Source organism: Sarcophilus harrisii, chromosome 3 (genome assembly GCF_902635505.1).
Source record: "Sarcophilus harrisii chromosome 3, mSarHar1.11, whole genome shotgun sequence".
Lineage (NCBI taxonomy): Eukaryota > Metazoa > Chordata > Mammalia > Dasyuromorphia > Dasyuridae > Sarcophilus > Sarcophilus harrisii.
Window position 1 is genome coordinate 250,916,921 of NC_045428.1, and position 17,455 is coordinate 250,934,375.

The 17,455-nt window shown below is 37.4% G+C and overlaps 1 protein-coding gene and 1 non-coding gene across 3 annotated transcripts in view; both read right to left on the reverse strand.

Moving 5' to 3' along the window:
- Positions 1-555: 555 nt before the first annotated feature.
- LOC105749808 overlaps positions 556-17,455 on the reverse strand; it is a 94,294-nt gene continuing 77,394 nt past the window's right edge. For both annotated transcript variants that reach the window (XR_004232942.1, XR_004232941.1), the window contains exon 4: positions 556-647. This is a non-coding gene — a transcript (uncharacterized LOC105749808). The remainder of the gene's footprint in view (positions 648-17,455) is intronic.
- On the reverse strand, positions 1,447-7,598 carry NYX (nyctalopin). The gene has a single exon (XM_031959402.1). The coding sequence runs from the start codon at positions 7,388-7,390 to the stop codon at positions 5,885-5,887; it is 1,506 nt and encodes a 501-aa protein (XP_031815262.1). The 5' UTR covers positions 7,391-7,598; the 3' UTR covers positions 1,447-5,884.

Here is a 17,455-nt window from a genome sequence, read left to right on the forward strand (position 1 = left end):
TCTGACAATCACGTGATTATTTCAGGAATTTACTCTTCTAATCCTGGTTGAAATTACACTTAAGCAATTAATGTGTTATAAGAAAATATGCAACTGAGCATATTTTGTTATATGCTCAGTCGCATATTTTCTTTTAGTAAAACTATGTTGGCAAGAATGTACTTCTTTCCATGTGCTATCCACTTAAACTAATGAAGCTTCTTTCGTTTCTTAAGCCATAAGTGGCCTAAATATTCTGCATTGTACATAACAAATGGTTTACAATTATTTGTTATTTATTTCTCACAACAACCAAAGAAAGTGGGAAACGTTTCTCCCCCCCCCCAAAAAAAAAAGGAAACAGAGGTTTACAAAACATTGAATGGGTGACACAAAATACATTACTACAACCCCCTAAAACTAAAACAGTGTTCATCAGCCATATATCAATGAAACTAGAAAGTACAAATAGTATCTAGGACTCTGTAGTCTAACATTACTGAATGACTACAACTTTTTTAATGGAAGGTAGCTTCTATTGTTAGGGTATTAATTTACAAGAATAAAAAAAAGACATTAAACCTCCTCAACTGTTTATTTTGAAAAAGAGTTTTCAGACCTCTGAGGTAAATTTTGCTTGATCCTCAGTGTTGGATTTTGCTGACGATCTAAAAATTGGAGAAAAGACACAAAGTCATCACAAATCTCAGCAGCAGGGAGGACTTTTATTCGGGGGTGGGGAAGTGAGAATGATACTAAAAAAAAAGAAAGAAAGAAAGAAGCACCAATGAATCCTTTAAAAAAAAATAAACAAGAATTAAGGAAGTTCAGAAACAAGCAAAGCAATATTGGAACTATCATGTAAAATTTGAAATATACAGAAAAGACATCATACATAATGGAGAAGTTTCAGAAATAGGCTGTTTATATTCTTTGTATGGGGAAATATGTGTGTCAAGTTCTTAATAATAAAATGGAAATGTTTTAAAAGGTAAAATCAAATAAAATTTTAAAATATATAATTTCCTCCTCTCAATGGACAGATGGGGAACTACAGGTGTAGGATTTGGTATATGCTGCATGTATTTCTCACTCAACTGATTTTGCTGAACTGCTTTTGTTTATTACAACTAAAGATTCAATGGCCATGGGTCGTGGAGAAAAAGTATACTGGGGAATATTAGGCTGTAAAAATCGAAAGCATTTAAAACATCAGTTACTTTAAGAATCAAGTCTCAAACAGTTAAGCCAGGATGTCCTCTTCCTTTGCTAGAGTTCTAGCAAAGGAAGAGGACATGCTGGCCAGTGCCAGGCCTGGAAATCAGGATAACTCGTCTTCCTGAATTCTGAGCTCCTAATTCATTTATTGATTCATTTATATGATCCTGAGCAAGTCACGTAACTTTGCTTGTCTCAGTTTCCTCATCTGTCAAATGAGCTGAAAAAGGAAATGGCAAACCACTCCAGTATTTTTGCCAAGAAAAAATTCCGTTCACAAAGAGTCAGACATGAAAAAAAAAAACTATCAAATCATAACTTTCCTGCCCAAACCAAGGTTCTATATCCTAGCTATTCAGGTACCTTATCTAGATTCCAGACAAATTAGCCAGCAACCCTCTTGAACACATACTGCAACTGAGAAGAGATACAGTAAAAATTTAGTTCAAATTTTCAGCACTTTAAGAATCTTTCCTGTTGTTTTCCACTCCACTGGAGACTTTTATAATGGGTTTGGGTGTAAGACACAAGGAGAATCATTCAAAGCTATTCACATTAATATTTATTAACTTGTAAGGTTCTGCAAAGTCTCTGGGGAACCTAACAACTCTCATTAATTGAAGGTCCTGGAAACACCCTTTTTACTCTTAAGTTTTCAGGACAGTGTTCACATTAGTGTTAAGTCTTGATCAATGTTCAAAATAATTCATTTTCACATTCTGCATTTTTAATCTCACTTCTCTAGATTTCATATATGAATAAGGAGGATTTAAATAAAGCAGTTATTTCTTGAATCCTAAATCCCTGAAAATAAGTAGGGAATCAAACCTTTACAAACAAATCCACATGAATCTGACAAATAATCAAGTTGTTCACCTTCCTATGTTCCCAGGACTGGAATCATAGAATCATAGATTTCAATCTGAGAGAGACCTCAGAGGCCAAACAAACCAGTGTTCGTTTTATAGAGAAGCCAGTCAGGATCTAAATAATGAAGAAAATTACCCAAAATGAAGCAAGTAAAAAGTAACAAAGGTTTTGAACCTATTTTCTCAGACATCTCAAAATAAGTTTTTCTACTATTGTATATTAGAATTTACAAATAACTACTGTTTATGGAATCTATAAATAAAGTTTGGAAAAAACCTCTAAGGTTATCTAATTCTTCTGACCTGTCTGCTACCATTTCAATAAGTCTGACTGTGAGATAATTACATAGTTTATCTGTACCTTTCATCAGTAAAATATACTTTTTTTTAACAGATGGAGGATTTCAGAGAACTTCCTCTAAAAATGATTGTACAGATATTTCCCTGAACCTTGAAAATTCTGTTTAGTTTAATCACAAATGAAAGTAAGGTCTGAAGCACTGAGCTGTTCTGGGACCCAAATCTATTAAAATGGTACTCCTCCTCTCTCCAAGCACACACCTTTAAAACACACTTAGACTCTCATATGTGGATGGAAGGATGGAGAAATAACTGCCCTGAGCTTCTAGGGCTCAACAGACTTGGATTGTCACTAAGCTTTGATGAGCTTTATTTTGCTTTGTTATGTTTTGTTTTTTAAACACCTTTGCCTATTAAAAACATATAGTCATAACTACATCACTATAACAACATTGCTTACAATGAGATTACTAGATCTTATAAAAATAGCCTAAGAAAAAAAACTAATGCCAGCTGGCTCTTCCACTGGGGAAGGGACGGGGAGAATAAGAAAGGAATTGTAGGACCCCTCCACTTTTTTAATGCGTGAAACATGAATCTTTTCTCTCTCTGTTTTCTTTTTCTTGGAAAGCCTAATGTAGTGGAAATGGCAAGAAATCCTACCTGACCTCAGGAAGGCATTGCCCAGTTTTCTTCCTCCCAGATCAGCCACTTAATGTTCTTGTCATTTTTAACAACTATCAGTTTTATTCTAGCAGATGAAGTAAATGATACATTTTGAAGACACAGTAATCCTGAACAAGGACCATTTTATTATTCTATCTTCCTCGAGGTTCAAAGAGGCACCATAATGGCCTGAAAAAAATTAACTCCTGAAAATAGGAGTGCTTTTGCCTCTTAGATCAAGGTCATAATGGCTTACAATTCACTAAAAGCTCACTCCAGGTTACTCATGATTCATTATGTGGCTGCCAGCCCATTTTACCCACAATTCTACTGGAATTCTGGTTAACTTTATTTAAAAAAAAAAAAAAAAACCTCCCAAGAGGAGCTTTAGGTTTTGATACTTGTTCAAAAACTTCCAATATAAAAACTGTATCTCTAAAAAGCAAGCCAGCCAGCCAGCCAGTCAGTACCAAGAAAACATATTAAAGTTGATACCTCAAACCCTCCTGGGTCAAAAATAATGAAAAACATTTTTCTCTAGGTGACATTCTACTCCTTGGCAATCTAGACTGATAGCTTTACCCTGAATTTCCATCGTTACCAAGATGCAAAAAACAAGTCTCAATGACTCAAGCCATCCCTTCCATAGCTTCCCATTGTATATGATTGGAGTAAATGGTTTTTCTGACCTGATTTCCACTGATTCTTGCACATGAAATAATCTCTTCTTGAAATAATACATTGAAAACAAAACTAACCTTCAGCATTTATTTTATGTAACATATTTTTTAAAAATCCTGCCTAACAACCTATAGAAAAACAAACTATTAAAAATGCATGTTCAATTAATACCTTTTTAAAAATTCTTAATACTAAGCTTCCAGTGGCTGGGTGAAATATTATTTCCTTCAGATCTTCCTCAGCTCAACCCTTTAACTGTGCAATAAGCAAAGCAAGGTTGGGCCTTGAAAAACAGCTTTCCATTATACAAAGAATTCAATGCATTCAAAGGATTATTTTAATATTAACTTGTAAATACCCTGGAAATCCAAAATCCTATGCACTAGATAGGTCACATCAGCATTTATTAAGCATCTGATAAGCCATTAGACTGTAAACTTTTTAAGGGCAAGAACTAATTATTTTTGTCCCTTTTTTTAATACTTAGTGTTTAACGCAGTGCCTGGCATGTAATAGGCACTTAACAAATGTTTATTGGTTGACTGATAAAACTCATGTGGCTCCTCTTTTTATTTTGGATAAAAAGAACACAAGGACATTCAACTTGGGAATCTCTGATGGTGTTTAGGGCAGTAAATTGGGCATAGAATGCCTGCAAATTAGTGGGAAGCTTTTGATCTTCCTGCTTGGAAAGAAGAAATAAGGAATAATATACTCAGCCCCTGTATGATATTTCCAAAGGTTTTCTTCTTCAGTCTATGCCTTAAAACTAAAAATAAAAACCACAAGAGTGCTGTTACAAATTTCTGGAATTATCCAAGAGCAGTCCATTTCTATCCATTCTTATTCCAACTATTAGATTTTTTCTATTTCTGAACATTGTTGTTGAAGGGTTTGGGAAAAGCCATTAATAGCCCTGGGATGGGGGTAAAGGGATCAGGCAAGTATAGAGATGGCTTTCTGCACTGTCACTGGGCAGTCATGAGTTCCTTCTCATAGTCAAATATCATGGAATAAAAACTTTAAATTTCCATCTCCCAAATATTGGGAGTGCAACATCTTCTCTACAGTTGACAAATAATAAAACACGCAAAGGACCAGATTCTGCCTCCATCCTGTCTTCCCTTATTAAAAGATCCACCTAAGGAATTCTTTTTTTCTTTAGGGCTAAACATTGCCCTCTCAGCTCCTCTTTTGAAGAAATTGAAGTCAATTTTGTATTCACCATCAATTCTCTCTCTACTATCCTTTCTGTGCCTTCCCCCAGCCAGTCATTTCAGTAATCTGTACCTCCATTATCCTCATCTGGTTCCACTTTTGTAGCACCCCAATCCCTTTCCCCATTTCAGGAAGGAAAGGAAACTAATTGATTTATACTAAAAAGTACTGGATTTCTTCAAAAAAGGAGTTAAGAGAGGGCAATGTTTATCCCCAAAGAAAAAACCTCCTATGGTAGGAATGTCAGAATCTAAAATCCTTGAGTGAGGGAGATGTTATGGGGAGAGGGATACTTTCTGGAGACTTTCAGACAAGTCTCATAAGCAATCTGCCATATATGTGTGTATATACACACACACACACACACACACACACACACACATATATATACACATATATCTGTGTGTATATATTATACACACACCCCTCACATACATATAAATCATAGGAGGCAGTGAGATAGCTTCATTGATAGAGGGCTGGGCTTAGTATCAGGAAGCCTCAAGTTCAAATTTGGCCTCAAACTAGTACTTTCTGATTGCTTTAATCCAGTGGAGAAGGAGATAGGAAATCATTCCTGCATCTTGGCCAAGAAAACCCTTTGCGCAGCCCTGGCAGGCAATGGCCATGAAGAGTTAAATACAACTCAACAAACCATGACAACCGCCACAATCATAGATCATCGGCAAAAGGCCACCTTGGGTAAAACGTGGAACACTAAACACAGAGCTCTAAGTAAATTCATCTTCTATTCCTCTCTGATGAAGTTGCTGAGATTGTTTGTCTTTGGGGTGTGGGAAGGGGTCAGAACAGCATTTCCCAGGTTGCTCTCCCTGCGGCTATTCGGCCCCACTCCCAGCGATCCCCTGCCAACCAGAGATCAGTCCCAACCACCCCGGATCAGCGTGGTTTGGAGTGCCTCAGTATCTGCTTTCCCAGAACGCTGTGGGAATTTATCCCACGCTCAGTCTTGTCACTATATCACATAGAAATAGGTGAAGCAAGGCCCAAAACGTCAAGGCCTTGCTTCCCGGCCTCCCCCGCAGGCCTGAGGAAAGGCTCTCCAGGAGAGAGCTGTTGGCCAAGCCCAAGGTGCCGTTGGCCACATCCTCTGGAGGAGCCCTTGGGGACAGGAGCTTGGAGATGAGGCTGCTGAACCTGCTCTCCGTGGCTGAGGGAGGCCCCTCCGAGGGGGCCTCGCTGGGGGCTGTGAGGTTCAGCTCCTCGGGGTCCAGGCAGAGCCCCTCCTGGGACCGGCCAAAGTCCACCAAGCTCAGGTCTCCGCTGGCCACAGAGGATGGAGAGGCACAAGTGACGTCCCGGACGAGCCCGTAACTCTCCATCCATTCCTTGAGCCACTCCAACTGGCAGTCACAGTGCCACGGGTTCCGGAACAAGTAGAGACGGCCCAGGAAGTAGACCGGCTGGAAGACGGAGAAGGGCAAGGAGGTGAGGTTATTGCTGTTGAGGTGCAGGGCCATGAGGCTGGTGAGGTTCTCAAAGGCCCCTTCCTCGATGGACTGTATCCTGTTCCTGTCCAGATAGAGCACTTCCAGCTCCACCAGGTCCTGGAACCAGTCCCTGGACACTTGGCTCAGGGAGTTGCCCCCGAGGTTGAGCATCTTTAGGTGGCTCAGGCCCTTGAAGGAGCTCCCTGGGAGACTGTGGAGGAGATTGTCGTTCAGGTAGAGGTACTCCATCCGCTGGCAGTCCTGGAATGCACCTGCATGCACCACACTGATCCTGTTGTCTTGCAGACTCAGGGAGTGCAGCCGGCCCAGGCCCTGCAGGGAATTGTAGGCAATGGCTTCGATCCAGTTTCGTTCCAGGTAGAGATGGGTCAGGTTCTGCATCCCCCTGACTGCCCAGGGCACCCGACGGAAGTGGTTCTGGAAGCAGGAAAGCTCCTGCAAGGCAGGGAGGTCCACAAAGATTCGGTCAGGGATGCTGAACAGGTTGCAGCCTGCCACGTCCAGCCTGACCAGGCGTCGGAGGAAAGCAAAAGTCTTTGTGTGCAGGTAGCGGATGTCCTCATTGTAGGCAATCCTGAGCTCCACTAGGTTAGGCAGCCCCTTGAAGGCCCCTGGAGTGATGAAGGAAATGTTGTTGTGACTCAGGGACAGGTGTCGGAGGGAGGGCAGGGTCCCAAAGGCCCGCTCTGCCAGGAATTTGATGCCGTTCTTGTCCAGGTTGATGAAGGAAGCCTCACAAGGGAACTCACTGGGGATCTGCAGGAGGCCCGTCCTGTCACACAACACGGAGCAGCTGCGCTCCTGAGTGCAGGTGCAGCCAGTGGGACAGGTGCGAACACAGGCCCAGACAGCGTGGGCACAGGGGAAGCAGAGAATCACTTCGCAGCAGCAGCAGCGGTTGGGCAGAAAGGGAAGGAAGCAGGCAAAGAACAGAGGTTCCATGAGGCAAGAGAAGGCAAGAAGGGGAGGAAAAAAAAGATGAGTCATTTAGTAAGAATCACAACCTCAGAGAGCATTCCCAACGAAAGCCCCCACACTGGCATTCAAGGACTTCTGATCTGCTTTTCTAGCTTTATCTCCCAAATATATTGATCCAAGCATTCATTATACCCTCCAAAATATGTATCAATTTACCACCTATATTAGGTAGCTTACTGTATAGAGAGATAGGATCAGGAAGACTCAAATCTGACTTTAGACATTTGCTGAGCAAGTCTTCTAACACTGTTTACCTCAGTTTCCTCAACTGTAAAATGATCTGGAGAAGAAAGTGGAAAATCACTTTTTTTTCTAAATACTTTCCTTTAATCCTGTTGGTTCTACTCTGAAAGAAAGGAAGATATATCCTTGAGTTGTATATATAATAGAACAATGGGGCTCCCAATGACAGCTCCACTATTCCCACTCCAAGACAGAAACTTCTATTGAACTTACCCTTTGCTTAAAAGAAAAAAACAACAATAACCTGGATTCACACTTAAGAGCAGTAAGTACAGTTGTGTGCTGATAAAAAAAATTTAACAAATAGGCTGAGGAGGCTGGGGGATACATGTACAAATGTTTTGAAGTTTAATTCAAATTATTCACATTTTCTTAAACCTAGGCAATCACCAAAACAATAAACCAATTCCTTATTTATAGCAACTACCAATTTCCAAGGCATAAATGTGGACACTGAAAATTGAACAATCTGTTCCAAAGGAGGTTAGAGCTGGTTCCAGCATATCCATGGTTACCAGTTCCTGCCTTATCGTTCATTGGGCACTTACCAACTTTATGTCTTTAGTTACTTTTTTAAAATTACATATATTGTCTTTTCTATTATATCCTAACTCTTTTTTAGATCAAAGACTGTATCCCCTACATTGCCTTAGAAAGAGTAAAGGCAGAAATTTGGAACTATGCCCAAAGGAGTGTAAAACGGTGCTTAACCTTTGATCCAGCATAACCACCACAGTTGGGGAGCTCATAAAAGAGGGAAAGGATCCACATGTGCAAAAATGTTTGTAGCAGCTCTGGTTGTAGTGGAAAGGAACTGGAAATTGAGTGGATATTCATCAGTTGGAGAATGGCTGAAGAAGTTATGTTATATGGATGTAATGAAATATTAATTTTCCATAAGAAATGATGAGCAGAACGAATCCAACCATTTTGGAGAGTAGTTTGGAACTATGCTCAAAAAGTTATCAAACTGTACATACCCTTTGATCCAGCAGTATTACTACTGGGCTTATATCCCAAAGAGATCATAAAGAAGGGAAAGGGACCTGTATGTGCACGAATGTTTGTGGCAGCCCTTTTTGTAGTGGCTAGAAACTGGAAACTGAATGGATGTCCATCAGTTGGAGAATGGCTGAATAAATTGTGGTATATGAAAATTATGGAATATTACTGTTCTGTAAGAAATGACCAACAGGATGATTTCAGAAAGGCCTGGAGAGACTTACACGAACTGATGCTGAGTGAAATGAGCAGGACCAGGGAGATCATTATATACTTCAACAACAATACTATATGATGACCAGTTCTGATGGACCAGGCCATCCTCAGCAACGAGATCAACCAAATCATTTCCAATGGAGCAGTAATGAACTGAACCAGCTATGCCCAGAGAAAGAACTCTGGGAGATGACTAAAAACCATTACATTGAATTCCCAATCCCTATATTTATGCACATGCATTTGATTTCCTTCACAAGCTAATTGTACAATATTTCAGAGTCTGATTCTTTTTGTACAGCAAAATAACGTTTTGGTCATGTATACTTATTGTGTATCTAATTTATATTTTAATGTAGTTAACATCTACTGGTCATCCTGCCATCTAGGGGAGGGGTGGGGGGGGTAAGAGGTGAAAAATTGGAACAAGAGGTTTGGCAATTGTTAACGCTGTAAAGTTACCCATGCATATATCCTGTAAATAAAAGGCTATTAAATAAAAAAAATAAAAAAAGAAATGATGAGCAGACTGATTTCAAAAAAGCCTGGAAAAACTTACCTGAACTGATGCAGCAAGAGGTAAACAGACTCAGGAAAACATGCTACACAGTAACAGCAAAATTATGTGATAATCAACCATGACAGATTTAGCTCTTCTCACAATACTGTGATCCAAGACAATTCCAATAGACTCAGGATAGAAAATGTTATTCACTACAGAGAAAGAACCATCAGACTGCATACAGATTGAAACATAGTATTTTCACCTTTTTTTCTTTGCTGCTTCTTTTTCATGTTTTTCCCCTTTTGTTCTGATTTTTCTTTCACCAAATGACTAATATGGAAATATATTCAAAATGATTGTATATGTCTTGCTGTCGTGGGGAGAGGAGAAGTGAGAGAGGAAGGGAGGGGAAAGAGAAAAAATTTGGAACTCAGAATCTTAGAAAAATGGATATTAAAAACTATCTTTACATGTAAATGGAAAAATAAAATTACTGAGGAAAAATGTGAATGTAAAATGGGTACTTATAAATGTTTACTGCTTAGTACATCAGGAATAGGAAAGAGGAAAGAATCTAATTTTTAGCCCATTGTTAGTAAAGTATGGGATATGGATAATACACATAGATAATACATTTTAGAAATAGAATCAGCAAGAGTGAAGCAAGCAGAACCAGGAGAACATTGTACATAGTAAAAGAAATATTGTACAATGATCAACTTTGACAGACTTTGCTCTTCTTGGCAATACAATGATTTAAAACAGTTCCAAAAGTGGAAAATGCTATCCACATCTTGAGACAGAACTATAGATTCTGGAGCATACTATTTTCACTTTCTTCTTGTTTTTTTCTTTATCGTGATTTTTTCCTTTTTTTCTGATTATTCTTTCACAACATGATCAATGTGGAAATATGTTTAATATGAGTGTACATGTATAATTTATATTAGATTGCTTGCTGTATTGGGGAGGAGGGAAATCAGAATCTTATAAAAGTAAATATCAAAAACTAATTAATAAATTTAAAAGAAACAAAATCGTCAAAACTTAGAAAATGATTAGATGAGGGAGATTAGATGACAAAGATTTTGAACCTAATGACTGGGATGATGATGATCAATATGTCAAATATATTCTCCTTTAAGATAAATGGAGCATTTTCATGATGAGAAGGTCAGAAAATATGTAAAGGAAGAGATTTATAATAATTTTCAAAGAACATTAGGTATTGCTACTATTATACATGACTATTCTGATTCCTAATACAAGTACTAAAATAACCTTGTTTTAATACACATTCTTCATATATGTGTGTGTGTGTGAAGAAAAAACTTTCAGGTACGGTTTAGACTGTTTTAAAGAGAAAATGTTCTGTGGTATAGATGTGAGGACTCACATATCTTTATCACATCTGTGGAATGACACCTTGCTTATGTGAAAACAGTTTAATTTTATTTAAAAGGGGGAGGAGGAGTTCATCAAAAACTAGAAAAATAGAAAAGTATGGAAATAGCTTCCAAAGAACCAAAGAAATTGGAAACTGTGTTAAAAGCCTTCAGAGCTTTTTTAAAGCATGATGGATACCTCATCTAATTTGCATGTGCCATTTTAAGACAAAAAAAGGATAAAATCAAAACAATGAGAAATCATGTAAAATTTGCAGAATGAAGTATCATGTTTAAAAGACTTTTTAAAGTAATTTGATAGAAGAAATTCGGGAAGTTGAATTTTTTAAATAAAAGGTGATTCATAATATCAAGAGTAAGCCATTGAAGGAAAAGGAGAATAAGCATTTATATGGCACCTATTATATACCAAACACTTTACAAATACTGCTTCATTTGATCCTCAAAACAACCCTGCAAGTTAGATGCTATTAATATCCCCATTTTACAGGTAAAGAAACTAAGGCAAACAGAAGTTAAGTGGTCACACAGTTTTTAGTATCTAAAGTAAAATTTGAACCAGGTCATCCTGACTTCAGGTTCAGTACTATAATCATAGCTCCTGAGCTACTTCATAATAGAATGGTAGAGGAACCATAAGAACTTGGGGAGAAGAATTGAAGCCATAGTGAGGAGACTGAAAAACTATCCTATGGAAGCTGTGGCAGAAGCAGTCAGCTGATAGAAGGCTTTAGTGGAATGATTCCTGACTGAGCAAAAACAGAAGTGACTTCATTGTCCAAGAGCTCCAATAAAGCTTCATTTTCCCTCCTTCGGTGCCACCTAGAATTGGGAAAGGGTCAAGTTTTCCCTAGGACTTGTTGCGCTCTGCCAGCACCTTTGGCTTGAGAAAGAAGGACCACTTCTTCATGTGGGACAGGTTTGAATGGGGAGTGGCAGAAGGCATCTTAAGCAGAGAATTTTGTTAGCTGAACAGTGGTAGGTTCATACACCTAACAGAGAAGCAGTTTCATATAGTGCACTTATTCCTGAATGGACCAATATCACTGACTCTACAATCCAAAAATGTTAATTACCATAAGCACGTGAGTTTTTCTATCTCATGTGTTTCTTTGCCAGATTCCTGTAAATATGTCAATATATCAAATACACTGATATTATTTAGATAAATGGAGCGTTTTAATGATGAAAGGATTAGAAATGTGTAAAGGAAGAAATAGTGAGTGGAAGAGTGTGATCCAGATTTATATGAAAATCGGGTGGTATTTTATTATGTATACATCCTCTAATCTATTAATATTTGTAATCTTAACATTTCTTTTTATTGTTAAATAAAAGATATTTAAAATCTAAGGATGTCATTATTGAAAGTAGCTGATTATAGAAATATTACACATTGTATGATTTGCAAGTTGTGAGTGACTGCTTACATAAATAGAAACACATTAGAGAGGGGCTCACGAGCTAAAGCAGTAAAAAGGGAAAGTATATTTACCCTTAACGAAGTTACCCCCTGATATTGGAAATGGAATATAATTGCTTAGCACAGTGCTTGGAACATTAGGCATTTACTCAGTATTTGTTGACTGAATGAAGATGGTCTATTTCTGCGAACTTAGAACTACTAGTACAAGAGCAAGCTGGAGTGATGGGTTTAATTTAGAGATCTTTTAGGAGGACAAACATACCCTTTGCAAGATGTGATATAAAGTTTTCCATCCTGTGTTATTATATCTTATATCTTACTTTGTATCTGGAATCTATTATTGGAATGCTGATTCATTTTATTCATGTTACAACAGAAATAGAAAATTTTGCAGGAATTAGGACTGAGGGGGATAGGATGATCTATGTTTTGGACAACTTGAATCTATTTATCTGAAAGATAGTAAATAGTGAAAAAAATGCTTATTGGTTGATTGAGTGATTGATTAAACTAGCAATGATGGATAGAAGTTGGGGGGGAAGGGGGAAACAAGATCTAAGTCTGATATTAGTTTCAACTTCTTAATAAGTTGGGCTGCCTAGAAGCAGAATGGGCTCATAAAATCCTCCCTTTAAGAAATCTTCAGCAAAAGCTGAATCACCACTTGCTAGGTATTTTTAGAGGATTTTTTTCTTCATGAAGACACAGGTAGGTTGTGTTTTAGAGAGTAATGATTGTGGCATCAGAAAGACCTCAGCTCAAATCCTAAAATTTGACAATTACAACAGTGTGCAAGTGAGCCACTTGACCTTTCTACACTTCATTTTCTATATCTGTAAAATAGCAATGTCCACCTGATTGGCTGGTATGAATATCAAGTGAGAAACTATAGGTAAAGGGCTTTTCAAACCTGAAAGACAATTAAATGCTTATTATTTTCATCATTATTATTGTTCTAAGGAAGAATAAGACTACACAGTCTCTGAAATTTCTTTCAATCCTGGGAATCTGCAATTCCATGAATTTCATGAAATTCCAAGAGGCAGAAATGAGGAGGTAGCTCATTCCAGTCAAAAGGAACAGCTAGTGCACAAACATCAAGATGGGAGATGGGCCAGCAAACAGAAATAGATGGGTATGAATAGATTATATAATATGTGAGTCTAGTTTCTCTTTGACTTGTAGAACAATTGATGGTAGCTATCAGGCACATCACCTTTCCCTCCTCAAACTTAAACATTTCCAGTTCTTTTTAAGAATCCTTATAGGATCCTCAACCATCCTGGTCACCATGTTCCTGGGACTCTGCAGTTTATCAATGTCATTCCTGAAGTGTGAAAGCCTAGAGTGAACAAACAAATGTAATAAAACAGGTATCCAGGGCCATCTCCAGTCGTCCTGAGCTATATCTGGCCACTGGACCCAGGTGGCTCTGGAGGGGAAAGTGAGGCAGGTGACCTTGCACAGCCCTCCCTCACTTCAGTCCAATTCAATTGCATGTCATGCATCACTTCCCTGATGTCATGGTCCTCTTGAAGAATGAAGGACAAACAACAATAAAACAGGGGAGACCACAGAAGAACAGTCATCTTTCTAGTTCTGAAGTCTGTGATTCCCATAATACATTCTGACAGCAGAAGCTTATTTGGCTTCCATAGCTCAGGTGAGTACATAGGGAGCTTTCAGCCCAGTAAAAACAAAACAAACCCAGTCTTTTCTTATACGAGCTACTGTCTAGATAGCCTTCTCCATATCACAGAATCTTAGCATTAGAGGAAACTCCAGAAACAATCCAGTCCAATTCAAAATAAATAAGAATTGTCTCTACGACAAACCTAAATGATGGAAGTCATCATTTAGCCTTTGCTTAAAAACTTCCAGTAATGGGGAACATTTTACATTTCATGTGATAGCTTACAATTACTTTTGTATGTCTTCTACTTGTGAAGTTGAATTTTTTGAAGTCATAAGACCTTCCATTGATCCCTTTTACATTTTTCCCTATTAGTTTTGGCCCTGAATTCTATCCTGTTAATTTCTTTTTGTATCCTAAATTTGTCATCCAACCTGGACCCCCTTGGTTTCTGTCATTTGCAAGCCATTTGTCTTTATATCTATACATAGCATCTATGTCTTTGACATATAGTTATACACATTTATTTTATTTATTAAAGTAATTTATTACTTAAATTATACCTTCATGTGATGATCAGCCTTTTAATAAAACATTCTAGAATTTTTTCCAAAAATTGAAGTCAAATTTACTGGTATATGAATGGATTTCAGTATTCAATCTCTTCTCTATTCTGAAAATCAGGAAAACGTGCATTTCTCCAATCCTATAGTTTCGTTCAAAGATAATTGAAAGTGGCTCAACACCACATATAGCAGTTATTTAAGTAATTAAGAAACCTAAATGTGTATATGTGTGTATAAATATATGTGTATACATATTATTCACATGTATATGTATGCTACATGTAAGAGAATCATGAGATCATATGTACATATATAAGGGAATCACTATTTACACATATGTACTTATAATTAATAATGTGTATACATGTGTATTCTCTATTTTACATATTGTACGTGTGTGTGTGTGGTGATTCTCTTAATATTTCCTTATCTTGGATATTAACTGTTTAGTTTCTATTTTTGTTCTGTCCCTTTTAGTTCTTAGGCAAATCACTTATTAACTTCTAGTTGCTGTTGTTCAGTCATTTTTCGGTCATGTCTGACTCTTTTGACCCCATTTGGGACTTTCTTGGCAAAGATACTGGAGTAAATTATCATTTTCTTCTCTAGCTCATTTTACAGATGATGAAACTGAGGCTAACTGGATAAAGTGACCTGCCTAGTAAATGTTTTAGGTGAGTTTTGAACTCAGGATGATGAGTCTTCCTGACTCTAGACCCAGAGAAGTCTCTTCCTCTCTTTTTCTGCTTTTAGAAATCCTTTTATGATCATTGACTGATTTCCTTATCACCCTCCTTTCATTCCAAGTTTTGGTATTACTGACAATATTCTTAAGGTACACATACTTTTGTGTCCATTCTTTAATAATGACCATCTTCTCTACATGACTTTAAAATCTAAATTGGCCAGTTATTTGTATATTTATAGCAAGATTTATAGAAAACTTATCTTTTCCTCCTCTTGAGAAATTTTTTTCCAGCTTCCCATCTTTCCTAGATTTTCCCCAAAAATAATTTTGGTCAATGAGTTCATATCAATCTTTTCTCTGAAATAAATGTCATTTTCTCTTTCCTGATCTCAGGTATATGTCAGACTGTATCCATTTTTCTTCTCTTTTTCCACAAATTCTAAGATAAGGCCCACTTCCCTAACAAGACTCATTTCCCCAGAAATCAGTTCCTCTTTATCTGTGAGAATCAATTCCAAAGTAGCAGTTCCCACAGCTGTTTTCTTTACCTTATATCCCTAAGTATCTGCAGTATTTAAAAAGACATGTTACCAGCATACTGTTGTTCAAGTATAGCCCTTGAACTCAATCTATAAGCTAAATTAGAATTCTCATTAAGCATATTAATAAAATATTAGCTCTTCTAATTTGGAGAAAGGAGGAAGAGGGAGGAAAGGAAGAAAAGAAGATAGAAGATGATGGGAGAAGGAAAAGACAGAGGGAGAAGAAAGAGACAGAAAGAGAGATCTGGGATCTGAACCAGTCCTTCAAAAGAGACTATAACTTCCACCCTTTGAGAAAAGTAAAAGGAGATCTTTGCCTGTACCAACAACCAAGCCAGGTAGGGTAGATAGCTTTCAGAGCTGCCATGTCTAAATTATATTAACTCTGTTGTCTTCAAGAGATATTGTGCTAAAATTATAACTATCATGTATTTAATTTATCTGTAATCGAATGATATGACAAAAAAGTTCAGGATAAAAGCCACTTTCCCTGATTAATCTCAAGGGATGGGTAAAAAGTCCTACCAAATATATACCAAAAGAATCATGAAAAATTAGTAAACTTCTTTAGAAAAGTGATCAGTAAATACAAATTTGTAACCTTTATAATTTAAAATTAGAGTAAATAAAAGAATATGCATGAGTAGGTGAGCTCATCAGTAATTAACAATATCTCAAAATATTGATAGGCAAGATCTTAAAAAATGAAATTTAATGGTGACAAATGTAAAGCCTTAATAGGGTTTGAACAAGAATAGCTCACATTCATAAAGCATTTTCAATTTTGCAAAGCATTATCTCATTGGATCCTCACAATAGTCTTGTGAGGTAGGTACTGTTACTACTATTATAATCCCCACTCTACCGAAAAGGCACACATGAATGAGCTGTTAAATGACTTGCCAGGCTTACATCCTGCCTAAGGCAGCACTTGAACTCCAGTGTTCCTGACTGTAAGTCTAGCTCCCTGACCATCATACCATGTGATAATAGAAATAAAGCAAGATAACATTGTTCATATGATAGAGACATGAAAATTTTTGTATGCTCAGTTATGAATCAATAATACAATATGGCAGCCAAAAAAGTTAATGTAATTCTAGGTTGTATTGTGTCCAGAACAAACAAAGTGGGTTCTCGGCCCTTGCCACTCTACCTTAGTCACATAACTGTCTCTAAGTAGCTGAAGGGTTGTCATGGAAAAGAAGGGTTTTCACATCTGGAGTATTGTATTGTGTTCAGCTCTGGGCACCACACTTTGGGAAGGAAATTAATAAGCTGGATAGCATACAGATGGAGGTGATCAAAATAGTCAAGAGCTCAAGGTCATGCTATACAATTACAAGCAGAAGAAATTGAGAATATTCAGCTTGGAGCAAGACTCCTAGGGTGGGGTGAGACCTAATGGCTGTCTTTAAGGTTTCAAAAAACTGCCATGGTGAAGATGAATTATTCTGAGTGGGCATTGCAAAGTAAGAATCAGGCCTGGATGGAGGGAAATTTGCGAACATTTGGAATTATCCAAAAGTAGCTTCCATGAGAAGAAATGGGTTTCCTAGGATCACCAAAGATTTTCAAGTATAGAACATATGATCCCTTGTCAAGCATGCTGGAGAAGGGATTCCTGTTCAGATACAAGTTGTATTAGACGGCTTCTGAGGCCTCTTTTAACTCTAAGATTTTGTGATAAAATAAGATACAAAATAGAAAAGTAACATTTTTGTGGAAAGGAGAATTCTGTATCAATAATAAGGTTCTCCAAAAACCTTCATTCATAGAAGAGAGAAACTGCATCTTTGCCAAGAAAGTTTCTTCAATTAAATCCATAGTCATTTAAAAAGGATCAG

Excerpts from the sequence above, each read along its gene's own strand:
- NYX (XM_031959402.1), bottom strand. The coding sequence starts at position 7,390 with ATGACTCATCTTTTTTTTCCTCCCCTTCTTGCCTTCTCTTGCCTCATG.